General features: G+C 48.2%; 1 protein-coding gene across 3 annotated transcripts in view; it reads left to right on the forward strand.

Moving 5' to 3' along the window:
• The window catches only part of Iqgap3 (IQ motif containing GTPase activating protein 3), a 42,195-nt gene that overhangs the window by 12,864 nt on the left and 12,934 nt on the right, over nucleotides 1–16,397 (forward strand). For all 3 annotated transcript variants that reach the window (XM_008853549.3, XM_029556706.1, XM_029556718.1), the window contains 14 exons: nucleotides 198–361; nucleotides 1,161–1,248; nucleotides 2,583–2,746; nucleotides 4,721–4,878; nucleotides 5,937–6,058; nucleotides 6,134–6,297; nucleotides 8,091–8,181; nucleotides 9,000–9,167; nucleotides 9,255–9,394; nucleotides 9,474–9,644; nucleotides 13,016–13,099; nucleotides 13,260–13,331; nucleotides 13,414–13,483; nucleotides 15,272–15,480. In XM_008853549.3, the coding sequence (XP_008851771.1) occupies nucleotides 198–361; nucleotides 1,161–1,248; nucleotides 2,583–2,746; nucleotides 4,721–4,878; nucleotides 5,937–6,058; nucleotides 6,134–6,297; nucleotides 8,091–8,181; nucleotides 9,000–9,167; nucleotides 9,255–9,394; nucleotides 9,474–9,644; nucleotides 13,016–13,099; nucleotides 13,260–13,331; nucleotides 13,414–13,483; nucleotides 15,272–15,480 (1,865 nt within the window). The remainder of the gene's footprint in view (nucleotides 1–197; nucleotides 362–1,160; nucleotides 1,249–2,582; nucleotides 2,747–4,720; nucleotides 4,879–5,936; nucleotides 6,059–6,133; nucleotides 6,298–8,090; nucleotides 8,182–8,999; nucleotides 9,168–9,254; nucleotides 9,395–9,473; nucleotides 9,645–13,015; nucleotides 13,100–13,259; nucleotides 13,332–13,413; nucleotides 13,484–15,271; nucleotides 15,481–16,397) is intronic.

Raw genomic sequence — 16,397 nt, forward strand, 5'->3', positions numbered from 1 at the left:
GATACCTTCAAGGTCTAGTATGGTGAGAAGGGAGGGCTGTGAAGACCAAGGTGTAGATATGGGCTGTACCACATGGACCCAAATTCCCAGGGATCAAGAGCAGGGATAGCTCTGGGCAGACAGGAAGGAGGCAGATTCCCAGGGTTGGTGAGAGGTGGGCTTTTCACACAAAATCTTGGAGTCTTGCTCTTTTTCAGTCCATGGAGCTCTAGAAGTTGTTGATGATGCTCTGGTAAAACAGAGCCCTGAGGCCTTGCTTGAGGCCCTTCAAGACCCTGTCCTGGCTCTGATAAGAGTGAGAAGAGACTTTGCTGACTGGTACCTGGAACAGCTGAGCTCAGACAGAGAGCAGAAGGCCCAGGTCAGGCTCTAGCTCTCACCTCTGTCTACCTATAGGGTAGAAACAGCCTCTTTTGTGCACGTCACCACTAATTCCATGTTTACATAGCTAAGTCACCCCAAAGCCCAGAAGACCAAGCTGTCAGAGTCTGTTTCTGAGAGCCCCTCAGACAGGAGGGACCATAGCCAGTCCAAAACACAGTGATAGGCTCCCGCTTGATGAATTTCAGTTTTGATTTGATGATTTTGTTCTCAATGTTTTGACCCCTCCCCCTATTTCTCATACGTATGTATCTGGTGTGAGTTCATGTGCACATGTGTGTTCATGTGGGAGGGGATGTGCACATGCACATGTGCACATGGGTATAGAGGCCTGAGGTTGATGTTGAGAATTATTCTTGCTCTTCCACCTTATTCATTGAGGCAGGGCCTCTCAGTTGAACCCAGAGCTCATCAGTGTGGCTGGTCTCACTAGCCAGCTTGCTCTGGGAATCCTGTCTCTGCATTCGGAAGTAGAATTACAGGTGGGCCAGCATTTGCATGGGTTCTGGAGATCCAAGCTGCATGGCAAGCACTTTAACCACTAAGTCATCTTCCTAGTCCTCAGTGCTTTGACTTTCTGTCTGGTGCTATTAATACTTGCATCTTGTTTATTATTATTTTAGATATGTGCTAGATAAAAAAGATTAAAGATGGGGTTATAGAGATAGGTGGGAGAGGCAGGACCGCATGCTTGGTGGACGTGGAATTTGTACAGGCAACTCCTAATGCATGTTCATGGCCCTCAAGGACTCTCTTCTACTGCCTCTGCCCTCTTGCAGGAGCTAGGCCTGGTGGGGCTTCTGGAGAAGGAGGAAATCCAGGCTGGTGTGGCTGCAGCGAACAAGAAGGGTGATCAGGAGGAAGCCAGTAAGTCATCTCCAGGTTGGGAAGCATCTTGCTGGCTCTTGGAAATGTATCCTACCTCTTCTCTGGCTTCTGTGTTGGACAAAACAAACTGCTGCCTAGCTCCCCAGCCTAGGGACTTTGCCCTTCATATATTCTGCCTTCTGCCCTCCCCACCCTCCCTGGAAGGACACAACAGATGAAAGATAATGACATGTCACTACCTATCAGGACTAGGCTTCCCGGCAGGCAGTTTCATTCCAGGCAGTTTGCCTATAGTTTTGAGTTTGAGCTTGCTTACATTTCTTTGGCTTCTGAATTGTGATTCTTCAGGTGAGGAAGAAACACAATTGTTTACATTTAAAACATATGCAAACACAATTTTTTGCTTTTTTTTTTTGAGACAGGGTCTCCCTGTAGCCCCAGCTTGCCTGGAACTCGCTATGTAGACCAGGCTGGCCTCGAACTCATAGAGATCCCAGAGATCCACCTGCCTCTGCCTCCCAAGGGCTGGGATTAAATTTCTTACATTCTTTATCTCACACTTTGATCCCATGCCCTGGACAGATGAGATCTTCCCAGTGCTCTCCTGTTCTTCCATTTACCTTTCACCCAGCATGATTGCTCCCTAGCTTTTCCAACCCCTGACCTCTGGGCCTCTGGATTATACATTTTACCTATCAGAAGAAGGTGAAAACATCTTCAGAGTTGTCTCAGAGGCTTCTTTGTGAAGAAGGGTCTCTGCTCACTCTCAACACAGCCACTATAGCACTGGGGTTGGTACTTGTACTGTAGCCTTTGCTGCTGGGTGCTGGAGATGTTTTTGTATCCCTATTCCTCCTCACAAGATCCTGTGCTCCTTGAAGCCAGTAACCACATCTGTTGGCATTTTACTAACTTAAAGCATGTAAACTCAAACCATACCCAGGTACTATGGCCCCTTTTAGCTTCTTCTACTCACTGTAGCTCAAGTGGAACTGCCTCTTTATTCTTTTACACTGTCACCAAGGTTTGGTCCCTAGAGCCCTTGACTCACTTCATCTTAGTTCCCCTCCATAGCTACCTATCAATCTTGCGCTCACAGCCTTAGGAATTCTCTGCCATGACACTCTGCTGCATTCTGAGCTACTCAGCTTTTGGGCCTGACAAATTGCCTCTCACAGAGCCTCTTCTTTGAAAATGACCTAGGCCCCTCTCCTCTGGCACATTCAGAAATGTATTTTGAACCTAGAAGAATGACTTTCTAGAGGGTTACAAAGCCATTTCCCTTACTGGTCCCAGCAGAGCCTGGTTGGCTAGGACATCCAAGATAACTAGAATGCTCCACCCGTGTCCTCTCTTTCTCTTCTCTCTTGCAGTGCTCCAGGCTGTGTGGAGGATCAACAGAGCCATCCAGAGGGGAGTGGCCACAGACACTGTGAAGGAGCTAATGTGCCCTGAAGCGCAGCTGCCCGCTGTGTACCCCATTGCCCCTGCTGTGTACCAGCAGGAGCTGGCTGTACTCCAGAAGCAGCAGCAGAGGGTAAGCCTCAAAAATGTAGGGGTAGGCTTGGGATTCCCAAGCAAGTAGAGGAATGGGGACAGCTAGTCCTCTGGGGGCAATGTGAACTATTGGCCAGAGTTAGGATAGGGAGGGCCTTGCCTTGCTGCAGCATGGTAGCCAGTACCTTAATCAAACACTGCTGTATACTCTCCCTCAGTCCTGATGACAGTCCTGTTGAGTAAGTGCTGGTCTTTCTGATTAGAGGTGAAGAAACGGGAACACACACATTGAGTAGCTCACCTACTCACTTGACTGGCGGCACTGTGAGTGAATTCAAAGCTGAATGGACTGGCAGGACATGCCTTAGCCATGAGGCTGCCCTACCTCACAGTGAGGTGTGATTCTTGCTTAGTGTTATCATTGTCTGCCGCAGGAGTTAGAATACACCTGAGGTACCAGGCAGAGGTGGAGAGAAAAGTAAATGATGTAGGTAGAAGATGATTTTACATCAAGGACCAGGGAGACGGGGGAGGTAGAGCTGAAGGAAGTCGGAGACGGCTTCCTGGAAGAGAATTCATAGAGAATCCCACGCACAGCAGGTGTTCTTAGAACATTTACTACAGACACTAACTAGACACCACTACCTTCAGGAAGGGTGCATTCAGCATCTGAGTAAGACTGTGCTATAAGGACGTACTACATAAGTACTGAGCGGTCACAGCATACTGACTAAGGTGTAGACCATAGAGGTCCGAGTTCAAATGTGGCTCTGCTACTTTCTAACTATGTGGCATTGGGCAGGTTATTTATTTTCTCTGCTGCTTAATTTCTTCATATATAAAATGGTAACAACCTCATAGGGTTGTTTGAAGGACTCAGTGAATTAGCATACATACTTAGAGAAGAGCCTAGCATATAACTTTTAGCTATCATCATTGTCATTAGTGGCATTCTATTTGTAGAATAAAAAAAGGATGCTGCTGGGTGTGGTGGCACACACCTTTAATCCCAGTACTGGGGAGGCAGAGGCACACTGATCTCTGTGAGTTCAAGGCCAGCCTGGTCTACATAGTGAGTTCTACATAGCCAGCTGAGGCTACAGGGAAACCCTGTCTCAAAAAAAAAAAAAAAAAAAAATATGTACATACATACATACATACATACGGAACAGCCTAAGCAGGTATTTTAAGAGGAGGTGAAAGAGAAGTAGGTGGGGAATGGGGCCAGAGCATTATGGTATACAACATAGTATGGAGGTAGCCACTTGGTCTTTGTCTCTGTGCCAGGACCTTGTACAGTTTTTTTTTGTTTTTTTCCTTTCTGGCTTTTTAGACAGGGTCTCACATAGCCCAGGCTAGCCATAAACTTGCTATATGTGTGAGGATGGCCTTGAACTCTGGATCTTCTGCCTCCTCAGTGCTGGGATCACATATACGCATCACTACGGTCTCTTGAAGTTTCTGGTGTAAAGTGGGGGCCAGAAGGTTGTTGACAGAGGTCACAGGTTGAGTGTGGTCTCTGCAGTCAGGCAGGTCCATTACTATGGGCTTAGCTGAGAAATGGGACTATTAATAGTACCTACTTCATTGACTTGTTATGAAAGTTAAAATGATACTGTGTGTGAAGTCCTCATAATTATGTTCATAGTAAACAACCCCAGGTATGAAGTATGAGTGTTGTTGGTGAATGAAGGCATCCCAGGTATGAAGTATGAATAGTGTTGGTAAATGAATGAATCCAGGTATTGAGTATGAGTTGTATTGGTGAATAAAAGCATCCTGGGTGTGGAGTATAAGTGGTGTTGGTGAATGACTGCATCCCAGGCATTGTTTATGAATGGTGTTAGTAAATGAATGAGTCCAGGTGTTGGTGAATGAATGCATCCCAAATGTGGAATATGAGTGGTATTGGGGAGTAAATGGAGGCTCTGGAGTTTGGGAATGGAGATGGATGTTGAAGAACTTGAGGCAAGCTAATTCCAGCAGCCCTTCCCCCGACTCCCTTCCTATACAGGAACTGGTCCAGGAGGAGCTCTTTGTGGCTGTGGAGATGCTCTCAGCTGTGATCCTGATTAATCGTGCTCTGGAGGCTAGAGACACTTGTGGCTTTTGGGACAATCTAGTGAACCCTGCTTCTGGCCTGGCCCAGGTGGAAGAAGAAAATGCTCAGCGGTAAGTGCCAAAGGTTTAACTGCATGTCAGAAGTAAGGGGACAGTGATATGTGGCCAACATTGGAAACTAGCCTTCTGCCTGATGCCCACTCTTGGACCCAAGCCCCAGTTCTGTTCAGTTCCAAAGGGTGAGCATGGACCAGTTTTCCTGTTCATATAGTGTGCTTATAGATGGCTCTTAAGGAAGAGGGTCATGGGGCTGGAGAGATGGCTTGACAGTTAAGAGCAGTGACTGCTCTTGCAGAGGACCTGGGTTCGATTCCCAGCACCCACATGGCAGCTAGCAACCATCTGTAAGTTTCAGGGGATCCAACACCCTCTTCTGACCTCCATGGGCATTGCACACGACACAGGTTACTTACATACCTGCAGGCAAAACACTCAAATACATAAAGTAAAAATAATAATCTTTTTGTTTTAACAAGGAAGAGGGTCATTTGGAGAGGAACCTAAGGAGCCTGAGTTATTGCCACGAGTCTCTCTGAAACAGAGGAGTATCTTAGGTGCATCCAGAGAACATTAGGAAGGGCTTGAGGTATAACTCAGTGATAGAGTGTTTATATGGCATGTTTGAGGCTCTAGCCTTAACCCCCAGTGTTCAAAAAAATGAGAAACAAAGGCCATCAGGAAGCCAGAGTGGTGAGTAGAGTGAGACAGGAGAGGAATGGGCTAGTGGAGAACAGCTTATGTGGACCTTTGGCTTTTATTCCAAGTGAGGAAGGAAGCGGGGGGGGGGGGGGGGGGGGGGAATGTTTGAGCGCACTGCCGGACCACGCCGGTAGGTCCAGTCCTGCTCTGCGCTGGCACCCGCCAAGGTGACCGCGTCTCTTTGTCCTTGCTGCAGAATCTCCATTCAAAGTAGCCGTGGGAAAGTTCACTTTCCCTTCGTATTACCCAAGACTTTTGTTATGATGTGCAGAGTCTTGGATGGGGAGAAGAGACCCTGTAAATTGTGGCCTTGGGAAGAATCAAAGTTTTTCCCATATGTCAGTGGTGCATGCTCATTTCTAGCTGACGCATGCTCATGCCACTCACACTACTCTCCTTCCCACCGCCAGTTACTTTGATGCCCTGGTGAAGCTGCGAGAGCTGCGGGAAACTGATGGAGGCTTCCTGAGCTGGAATGACCTGCAGGCTACTGTGAGCCAGGTCAATGCCCAGGTCCAAGAGGAGACAGACCGTGAGTGCTTTTACCCTCTAGTTCCCCTGTCAGCCCAGTCCTTCCCCTATCATTCTCATCCAGATCTTTCCTCAGAGGTCCTTGCCATCAGCCTCATCAATGAGGCTCTGGACCAGGGCCATCCTGAAAAGACTCTGTCCGCCCTGCTGCTTCCAGCAGCTGGCCTGGAGGACATCAGCCTGCCTGTTGCTCCTCGGTATCATCTCCTCCTTGTGGCAGCCAAGAGGCAGAAAGCCCAGGTGAGGCTAGAAATGGCTGGGTTGGTAATTAGAGCAGGGGGAACAGCCTTGTGGACAGAGATGTGCCAGCATGCATCCTGGCACTGCTCCAGACTGATGGATACAGACTCTTCCCCAGGCAAGGCACAGGCAGAATTTAGTTGATATTGGGGAAGTGTGGTCCTCTTTGCCAGGGTCCTGGACAATGTGAGGAGAGAAGAGGCCTGGGTATCAGAGGCTGGGCTGGATTCCCCACTCTGATCTTCTGGATTCACCTGACCTTGAGCGATCTCTTGATGTCTCTGGGCTATGCATACTTATCTGTAAAGCACTGAGTACTCTGTCCCTTGAACCTCTTGGTGAGAATTCAGTGAGATGACAAATGAGGTAGGGATTTGAACTGACATACTCCAAGTATGTGGCAGCACAACAGGGTTGAAAACTAGGGCCCCCAAGCCAAAATACTGAGTTTGCATTCTCAGTCTTACCCTACAGTATCATTTAATTTCCCTGCTGCCATTTTCCCACACAAACTTGTGACAGGAACGAGCTTACAGTTGTTAGCTCACAGTTGTTGGATTTGAGTAAGGTAATCAGATCACAGTATTAGCAAAACCAAGCATTGTTTTTTGCACCTTTCAAATATTAATGCATAGAAAGGTCTTCATAACAGTTCCTGGAAGCACATACTTGCAGTCCCAGCACCTGGAAGGCAGAGGATTGCTTTGAGTTTGAGGCTGTCTTGAGTTACAGAGACCCTGTCTGAAAGGAAAGGAAGAAAGAAAAAGAGGGAGAATAGAGGGAAGGGAGGGAGGAAGGAAGGGAGGAAGGATGGACAGTACCTAGCACATAGTCGGTGCTCAATAAAATGTTAGTTTACAGAATCTATTCCTGATGAGAAGAGAGTAGATGGAGTCAGGTTGGGCTTCAGGCCGACCACATGGCAAACAGGTTTATTGACCTGTCTCATAATCTTCCAACTACTTTTGGGGAGTTGGGCGTGGTGGTGCACTCGGGAGGCAGAGGCAGGTAGATCTTTGTGAGCTCAAGGCCAGCCTGGTCTACATAGTAAGTTCCAGGCCAGTTGGGGCTACAAGGAGGCCCTGTCTCAAAAAGACCAAAAAAAAAAAACAAAAAAAAAAAACCAACTACTTTGTGGGGACAAGAAATATGGAACAAGGAAAAGATTCAGGTCAGGGTCAGGATTCAGCTAAGAAGGAGTGAACTGAGGTGGAGGATATGGGAGGGTGGTTGGGTAGGTGGACCTCCAGAGTGGGCTGTCCCTAGGCATGGCTATAGCACAAGGGCAGGCAGTGCAGCTGCCGAGACGAATCTGAAAAACAAAAAAAAAAAACCAACTACTTTGTGGGGACAAGAAATATGGAACAAGGAAAAGATTCAGGTCAGGGTCAGGATTCAGCTAAGAAGGAGTGAACTGAGGTGGAGGATATGGGAGGGTGGTTGGGTAGGTGGACCTCCAGAGTGGGCTGTCCCTAGGCATGGCTATAGCACAAGGGCAGGCAGTGCAGCTGCCGAGACGAATCTGGATACTGAGGGAGTAAGAACTGTGGAGACTCCTGTGGCCAAGCTGAGCTGATGCTTAGGACACCAGAAAGCAGAGTAGGAAAAGAGCCTTCTGGGCCTGGCAACTGTCCAAGAGGACCATAGGGTCATGCCTCCACTGGGCAGGAAGAGGGAGCGGAGAGTTGCCCTTGCAACTCCAGGGTTTGCCTGCCCTTTGATTTCCCTGGGCGGGGAGGTTAGAGTCCAGAGACATGGGATCTTGTCTTTTTCCATCTTCTGCAATTTGCTAGGTGACAGGAGATCCTGGAGCTGTGCTGTGGCTGGAGGAGATCCGCCAGGGAGTGGTCAGGGCCAATGAGGACACAAACATGGCTCAGAGAAGTAAACAGACCAGGCTGGGGCACTGGGAGGGCAGCGGTGTGGCTCAATAGCAGCCCAAACAGGGGCCCCCACTCCTGTCTTACCTCAGCTATGGGGAGGTAGGACAGAATCAGAGCACTGGGTAGATTTCCTGGCACAAGGCTGGGCAGGAAATACTCAAAGTTTAGAACCCAAAGTCTACCTGCCAAAGTCTACCTGCTACTTCTTCCTATGGCTTCCTGTGGGCATTTCCCTTGTAAGGCAAGCTTGTAAAGTCATGTGAGTGCCAAAAACTCATCCCATTTCCACTGGTAGCTTGAATTTGGGCTCCAATAATTAGCTCTGGTTAGATAGTCTTGAGTGGGAGTTAGGGGAAACAGGCAGTGTTAGGTCAAGCCGATCAGGTGTGTGGGGTTGCATATACAGGGTATTGATCTCTGGGTCTGTGAGGGCTAGAAAACTGGTGGTACATCAGTCATCTTCATTTCTTATATTTTACTCTTCTAAGAAACTATCCCAAGGTTCTCAGATCCTACTTTGAAGTTTCTGAATAGAATGCTTTCATTTTTACAGTGCCCCTAGCAGAAGCTATAGAAAGTCCATGGTACAGGCTCCATGCCAGCCTCGTCCCACCCTGCCTCCCACAGGAGCCTACCTCTTCTTGCCAGTACGGCTGCTTGCTACAGCTTACCATGTGTATCTGTCCATCCTAGACACGCCTTACCCCTCCATTTCACAGAGTGATTTTGTGTCCCTCTCTGAATCCTGCCCCACTGAACAAGACAGGGTCTATGGGAGGGACTCCAGAAAGGTTGACTTCTCTCTCCTGTGCCTACCAGTGGCCCTCGGTGTGGCAGCTATCAATCAGGCCATCAAGGAGGGCAAGGCAGCCCAGACAGAGCGGGTGCTGAGGAACCCCACCGTGGCCCTCCGAGGGGTCGTTCCCAACTGTGCCAACAGCTACCAGCAGGCCCTAGAAGATGCAGTGGCAAAGAAGCGACAACCTGGTAATGGCCTGACCTTGTTCTCTGCTGCCTGTCCCAGCTGCCTTTCACCTCCTCTGAGCCTTTTCTGCTTACTTGGTTTCTGTTCAGGGGACACGGCTTTCTGGGTTAAACATGATATGAAGGATGGCACCGCCTACTACTTCCATCTGCAGACCTTCCAGGGGACCTGGGAGCAGCCTCCAAACTGCCGCCTCAATACCTCCCACCTGACTCGAGAGGAGATCCAGGTTGGCAGAGCTCTTGCCAGGGTGGAGGATGGTGTGTGGGGAGAGGCTCTTACCCACAAAAGGACTACTGCCTCTACAGTCAGTCATCACCAAGATCACCACTGTCCATGACCGCCAGCTGCTCTGGAAGGCCAATGTCAACTTTGTCATCCAGCTCCAGGCCCACCTTCGTGGCTTCCTTGTTCGCCAGAAGTTTGCTGAGCAGTCTCATTTCCTGAGGACCTGGCTTCCAGCAGTCATCAAGATCCAGGTGGCAGCTCTGGTTCTCTGCATGCCTAGGCAGATCAGAGATGCAGGGTGTCTACCCTCCTTCCCATCCCTGGGGAGTAGTTGGGTAATCCTTAGACCTCTGGACAGTAGTGGTGAAGGGTGAGGGCTCTGGAGCCAAGACTATTGGCTTCCTGACCTGTTAGCTGTGTAACTCAAACTACCCTTTCTCTTTGTGCCTCAGTTTCCTCCAAACAATGGAGGTAACCCTAGCACCACTTTACAAGGTAGTTCAGAGGGTTTAATAAGATGCCTAGTGTTTCTGTAAGAGCGATCTAAGCACTGGCTATTGGCTTCATTATCACTGTCCCAGGGAAGAATGAAGTAAAATTCTAATACCAGGAAGATGCTTTTTCTGGATCAGGGGTTGTGAGGAGGGACTGGCAGAAAGGGAGTCTGCCCCTCACTGAAAGATGGCTGCGATATGCATGTGATCCTTACCAGTGGCTCTTTTATTCAGTTCCTCCAACCTGTGCATGGCCCATGGGGCCTCTAAGGCTGGTCAGCAAGTGACTGGGGCAGGAAACTACCTAGGAAGGTAGCCAGGGCACTTTGTGAGCTGGGAATAAGGGGAACTTTGCCCTGGCGGGTATGCTCTAGAGAGCCTTACAGGGATGCTGTCAGTGTAAAGATACTTTGTTTAATAAGCCTCTCTGGTGCCCAGTACCTGCAAAGCATGCCCCAGTGCACAGGGCAAGGTTGGAAGATCATGTGAGATTCACAGTGAGCAGTTATGTTCCTCACTTTGCAAGAACTTGAGTATGGTTGACATTAAATGTGACAGGAAGGACACAAAGATAATACCAGAGGAACTTAAGGGAGAAACGTGGAGCTGGGGACTGGCAGATGCCCTTGGTCATGACCTAAGCCTGCAGGTAGTAACTGAAAGCTCAGGCTCTGAAGTTGGAGTTTGCCTCCTGGCCCTACTGCTTTCTGGTTATGACCTTGTACTCCTCTGTAAGGAGGGTACTTGCCTAGTGCGTTGACAGGAAGATTGAGTAGGAAGTTGTGTGTGACACTGAGTGTGCCACAGGCTCCCTTGGCAAAGCTTTATTGAATATTGGTGTCAGGGCCTTAGTTCCAGAACTCAGTAGTCTGCATGGAGGGTCTGGATCACAGGGACTCACCCTCCTGATTCCAGACTGGGATTTCTCACTAAAGTGATAAAAAGTCACTGACAATGGGAGTAGAGATGGAGTCACAGGAGTGTTTGTCCCTCAGACTGGAGCTCTGTGGGTTCTGGCCTTGGACCACATACAGGCAACTCAGTGCCTCAGACCACTTGTCTCAGTAAAACTCAGAAATGAAGTAGCCTGGGTATCCAGAGATTTTACCCTCTCTGAAAGCTCTGACCATAGCTAGAATTCTAGTGAGATTCTGAACATAATCCAGATTAGGGGGCATGTTTTGATTTTGGGGTTTTTTACATTTATTTGTATATGTGTATGTAAGTGTGTATATGGGCATGCTTGTGCCATGGTGCAAGTGTGGAAGTCAGAGGGCAGCTTTCAGGAGTCAGTTCTCTCCTACCATGTGGGTTCCTGAAGATTGAACTCAGGTTGTTGGGCTTGGTAACCAGCACTTCTACCCACTGAGCCATCTTACTGGCTTGAGATGCATGTTTTTAGGGAAGAGTCTTTTAGGGGCTGACAGAGTGGGGGTAGAGGTGTTGTATATGGAAGGGCATGGTGTGATGAAGCTGGTGAGCATCTGTACTTTACTAAGAGCTCTTGGGTGTACATCTCATAGTTGAGTTTCCATGAAGAGGTGTTAGAGTACATAGTCTCAGACCCTCTGCCTCCTGCAGCACTTCTTGAGGCTGCATCATCAGAGCCTGGAATGGAAGAAGCAATGTGGAGAGCAGATGTGGGAATGGAGTTTCCTGGCCTCCAACTCCACTAAGGACATACTGTTCTGACAGCTGTAGGAGGAAACCAATTTGGAAGAACTGGCTTTGGGAAGGGTGGTAGGACAATTGAGTGAAAGGGTGATTTTCTCTGGGTTTGTTTTGGTAGGCTAGCCTGGCACTCTCAATGCTTCTGGTCTGAGTCTCCTGAGTACTGGGATTTTAGACATTTACCACCATAACCAGCTTTGAAAGGATGGTTGTTTTCTTTTGGTTTGAGTATTGAACCTGGAGATTTGATTTACTGCTAAGATACATCTCACCCTCTTTTTTTTTTTAAAAAAAAAAAACCCAGCCCTCTTTTATTTTTTATTTTGAAACAGCCTCACTGAGTTGCCCGGACTAGCCTTGAACTCACTGTAGCCCAGACTGGCCTTGAACTTGGAATCTTCCTGCATGAGCCTGTTCTGTAGCTGGGATTATAGGCCACCAGACTCAATGAAAGGATGCTCTTAAATTTCATCAAACTACAGCAATTTCAATCTTAGAGTGGCTTCTAGTACCTGCACACTAGATATTTAGCTTGGGCCCCAAAAGACTGGATTTCAATGAATAAGGTAGTGCTCAGAAGATGGCAGGTAGAACTCATAAAGCATATTTTAGGAGGTGAAATATCTTGAGAGACCCTGGAAGTAGTATTTTAAGAAAGTTAATCTTGGATTGGTAAGGTGGCTCAGGGGTTAAAAGTACACACTCTTTTTGCAGAAGACTCGAGTTTAGTTCTCAGCACCTACATCAAGCAGCTCACAACTACCTGGAACTCCACCTCTGGTCTCTGCAGGCACCTGCACACACTTGTACACACATACATATGCATTCACATAACTAAAAATAATAAAAATAAATCTTTAAAGAAAGTTAATCTTACACAGACTTTTGGGGGAAGAGAAGAGGCTTCTCAGAAGACAGGGTATTTGTAGACTGATGTCAGCTAGCCCCTTTGTAGCAGATGAGAATGAGGAAAGGCTATGAGACTCACAGGTTGTTCTGAGGACCTTGGTGGGAAGATTTGCTGAGAGCCAGTTTCAGAAGCTGGATGGTGTCATAAAAGCATTAGAACCAGAGAAGTAGCTCAAGGTTAGAGTACTTGCTCTACCCTAGATTCAACTCCTAGTGCCAAAATAAAAACAGAAAAATTATTGCATACAGCTCTGTGCCTATACACACTACCATGTAGCCCTTTGCCACTCCTGACTGCTTTCCATCCACAGCCTATGCACATGTAAAAGGTAGGCATTGGATAGGAGATGAATATATGGAAGACAGTACATTCTCTAATGAAGCTTCCATGAAGAGGTATTAGAGTGGAGAGTCTTAGTCTTTTCCATAAAGTTGAGAACAGTGCAATTTCACCTATCTCTACCCTCCTCTGAGTGCCTAGAACAAGGCTGTTCCCACAGTCCTCGGGCCCAAGGAGATCTTCTAGAGTTCCATCTTCTGCTTAACAGGCTCATTGGCGGGGCTATAGACAGCGGAAGGCTTACCAGGATCGACTGCAATATTTTAAGGCAAACCTGGATACCGTAATCAAGGTAGCTATAGTGGTTTGAGTGGTTTCTTTCTCTTGAGGGAGCCTTGGGGTGATTTTATCTCCTCTCACCTTCTTGGGACCCTGGAGTTGGCTGAATTGGCTCGGGTCTGAGGGGGTTCTCCAGCTTGGTGTTCTGAAGCAAGGTCTTTCTTTTCTCTCAGATCCAGGCCTGGACCCGAATGTGGGCAGCCCGAAGACAATATCTCAGGCGACTGCACTACTTCCAACAGAATGTGAGTGTTGCCTCATTGTGCCAACCCTTACCCAGAGCAGAGCAAGCTGGGAAACTACCCTGTTCTCTTGTGTTTGTGGCAGGTTAACTCTGTTGTGAAGATCCAGGCATTCTTCCGAGCCAGGAAAGCCCGTGATGACTACAGGAGGTTAGGTATGCTGGGGAGACAGAAACCCCAGAGCCAGGCAGGTATAGGTATCCCTCATGGGAATGCATAGTTATCTGGGGAGGTGTGGCATCTCCACCTCCCAATACCTTCTCATAGTCAGGACTCCTCTAACTAAACACTCTCTGACCAGGCTTAGCATCCCCTCCCTCGGCATCCAGCCTTCCAGCTTGGCCCTCTGCTCTGGTTCAGGCTCTCACTCCCTGGCCTCTGGGGTCCAGACACACAAGGCCTGGCAAGGCCTGTGGTCTTTCTGCCTGCTGGGGAAGGTAAAAAGCACTGAGAGGTAGGGAAGTGGGGGGATCAGCTTCTTGCCCTGTGTTTCCCATAGTTGGGCACACATGTAAAGTTTTAAGAATGCTCTTTGGTGTATCTGTGTGCATATGGTGTATGCACATCTGTGTGCATGTGAGGAGATATCCTCCTCTACTGCTCTCTACCTTATTTTTTGAGATAAGGTCTCTCATTGAATGTGGAACTCACTGATTGGCTAGGCCTTCCAGCCAGCAAGCCACCAGGATCCTCCTAACTCTGTTTCCCAGCCTAAGAATACAGACATATGCCTTCATGCCTGGCTTTTCACATGATGCGGGGAATCCAAACTCAGGTCCTAATGCTTGTGCAGCAAGTACTTTACCAATAAAGTCCTCTTCCCAGCCTGTGGGAGGCCTTTCTAGGCCTCTCTTATTCTTGTCCTACAAGTCTAGGTGTGCTGTGCTTCCGGCTCCTCTGGGCAGCTACTGCTACCTTTTCTCTCCTCTTCTGCAGATAGTAGGTAGGAGGGCCTCACAGCCTCTGAAAGTATCTCTTTGCTCTCTGGTAGTAGTGGGCCCACCTTTGTTTCCCCAGAGAGTCTCCCTGCTTGCCTGTCTCAAAGCAACACCTAACAGTGGCTCATTTGCCTACGCCCCTTCCTAGATTTGCCCTCCAAATTTGACTGCTTCATTCATTATTAGCTGCATAACCTAGGGCAAGTTACCTACCCTCTCTGTTCCTTTCTAAGTTCATCAATAAGATGAATGGTTACAGTGTCTGACCCAAGCCTGGTAGCACCTGCCCATAAGCCAGCATTTGGGAGGCAAAGCCAGAGGATCCTAAGTTCAAAGCTAGCCTGGACTACATAGCAAGACTGCCACAACAACACTGAACCAAAACAAGACACTAGCAACACTGTCTATTCTGTAGTATATGTGTTATTTTTTTGTTAACCTTAGCTCAGAGACTTCTGTTGTTTTTCTATTTTAGTTTGCTTTTTAAAATTTTTGTTTTTTCTCAAATACCAACTCTCCATTTAACTCTGACCTCTCTATTATAAAATTAACTGCCCTGGCTACCTGTGCCCCACCCCAATCCCAGACACTACGCATAAGTGCTACATGAAGCTGGCCAGGCTAAGTGGTGGCTGACTGGTGGGGATGGCCAAGTAGGCAGGAACAAGGAGGGCTTCTAGAAACTTCAACAAGAGCTGGGTCCTTGCAAGGAGGACTTCTAGGAACATCAGGAAGGACTGGAGCCCTGCAAGTAGGGCTTCTAGGAACATCAGGAAGAGCTGGGGCCCTGGCTTTGATAAGGGGGTATCTGGAAAAGCCAAGTGGGCAGTATATCTGGAGCAGAGAACAGCTTTGTTGTCCAAGTGTATGATAGAAATGGCATAGACCTGGCAGTTGGAAGAGACTAGGGTTGGAGCATGGGGCAGAGGGACATGACATTGATGGGGCAGGTACTAAGAGGTGCCTGGGTAAAACCTGCCTAATACATGCCTCCTCTCTTGTTAGTACATGCATGCCACCCTCCCCTCAGTGTGGTGCGCAGATTCGCCCACCTCTTGAACCAGAGTCAGGAGGACTTCTCCACCGAGGCAGAGCTGCTAAAGCTCCAGGAAGAAGTAGTCAGGAAGATCAGGTCCAATCAGCAGCTGGAGCAGGACCTCAACCTCATGGACATCAAGATTGGCCTACTGGTAAAGAACCGGATCACACTGCAGGTGAGAGGTTCCCTGGGCCACCCCTCGCCCAACCCAGCTGCTTCTGGAAGGGAGTGCTGACCATTTTCCAATTGGTAATTCCATCATTTCAAATGTGTGGTTTACCACCTGGCTCAGGTCCTGTGCTGATGGCCATCTGTCCTTGTGGTCAGCTATTGGTTGAGATGTGTGTGATACAGAAGGAGCCTTGCAAGTAGAATGGGGCTGCCTGGCTCTGCTGACTCCTAGTAAAAGGGCTGTAGGTGATCAGTTAACCTTAAAGTTGGTTTCCTCTTTAGCAAGCTGGAAGGATAAGTGTCTACCTCCCCAGGCTGAGTGCAGAGACAGATATGAAAGCTCCTTTAACTGTAAATTACATTCAGATATACAGCAACCAGCTGGTGATTTGGTGATGACCACCCCACATTTGAAGATCAGTCTAATAAGAAATAGTAGCAAAGGGGCTGGAGAGATGGCTCAGCGGTTAAGAGTACTGACTGCTCTTGCAGAGGACCTGGGTTCAATTCCCAGCATCCACATGACAGCTAACGGCCGTCTGTAACTCCAGTTCCAGGGGATCCAATGCCTTCTGACCTCCACTGGTATTGCATGACATAGGTGCACTTACGCACATGCAGACAATACACTCATACATATAAATTAAATTAAAATGATAAAATAATTTTTTAAAAAAGAAAAAGAAATAGTAGCAAAACTCTAACTAGGCACAGTGGTTCTGCCTGATGAGTCAGAGCTCTTTGGAGACTGGTCTGTGAGAGCAGAGGTGCCAGATGGAGTACAAGCAGTAGCAGTAGCCTTCTCTTGTGAGTCCTTCAACTACAGCCTTCCTAGATACCAAGTCTGGACCATATGCTCCATGCCTGGTACTGGCCTGGACCAGTTGCATTGCCACCACACCCACATGCCATTCCTGGCAG

The sequence above is a fragment of the Nannospalax galili genome, unplaced genomic scaffold (genome assembly GCF_000622305.1).
Source record: "Nannospalax galili isolate Female #2095 unplaced genomic scaffold, S.galili_v1.0 scaffold591, whole genome shotgun sequence".
In the NCBI taxonomy this organism is placed as follows: domain Eukaryota; kingdom Metazoa; phylum Chordata; class Mammalia; order Rodentia; family Spalacidae; genus Nannospalax; species Nannospalax galili.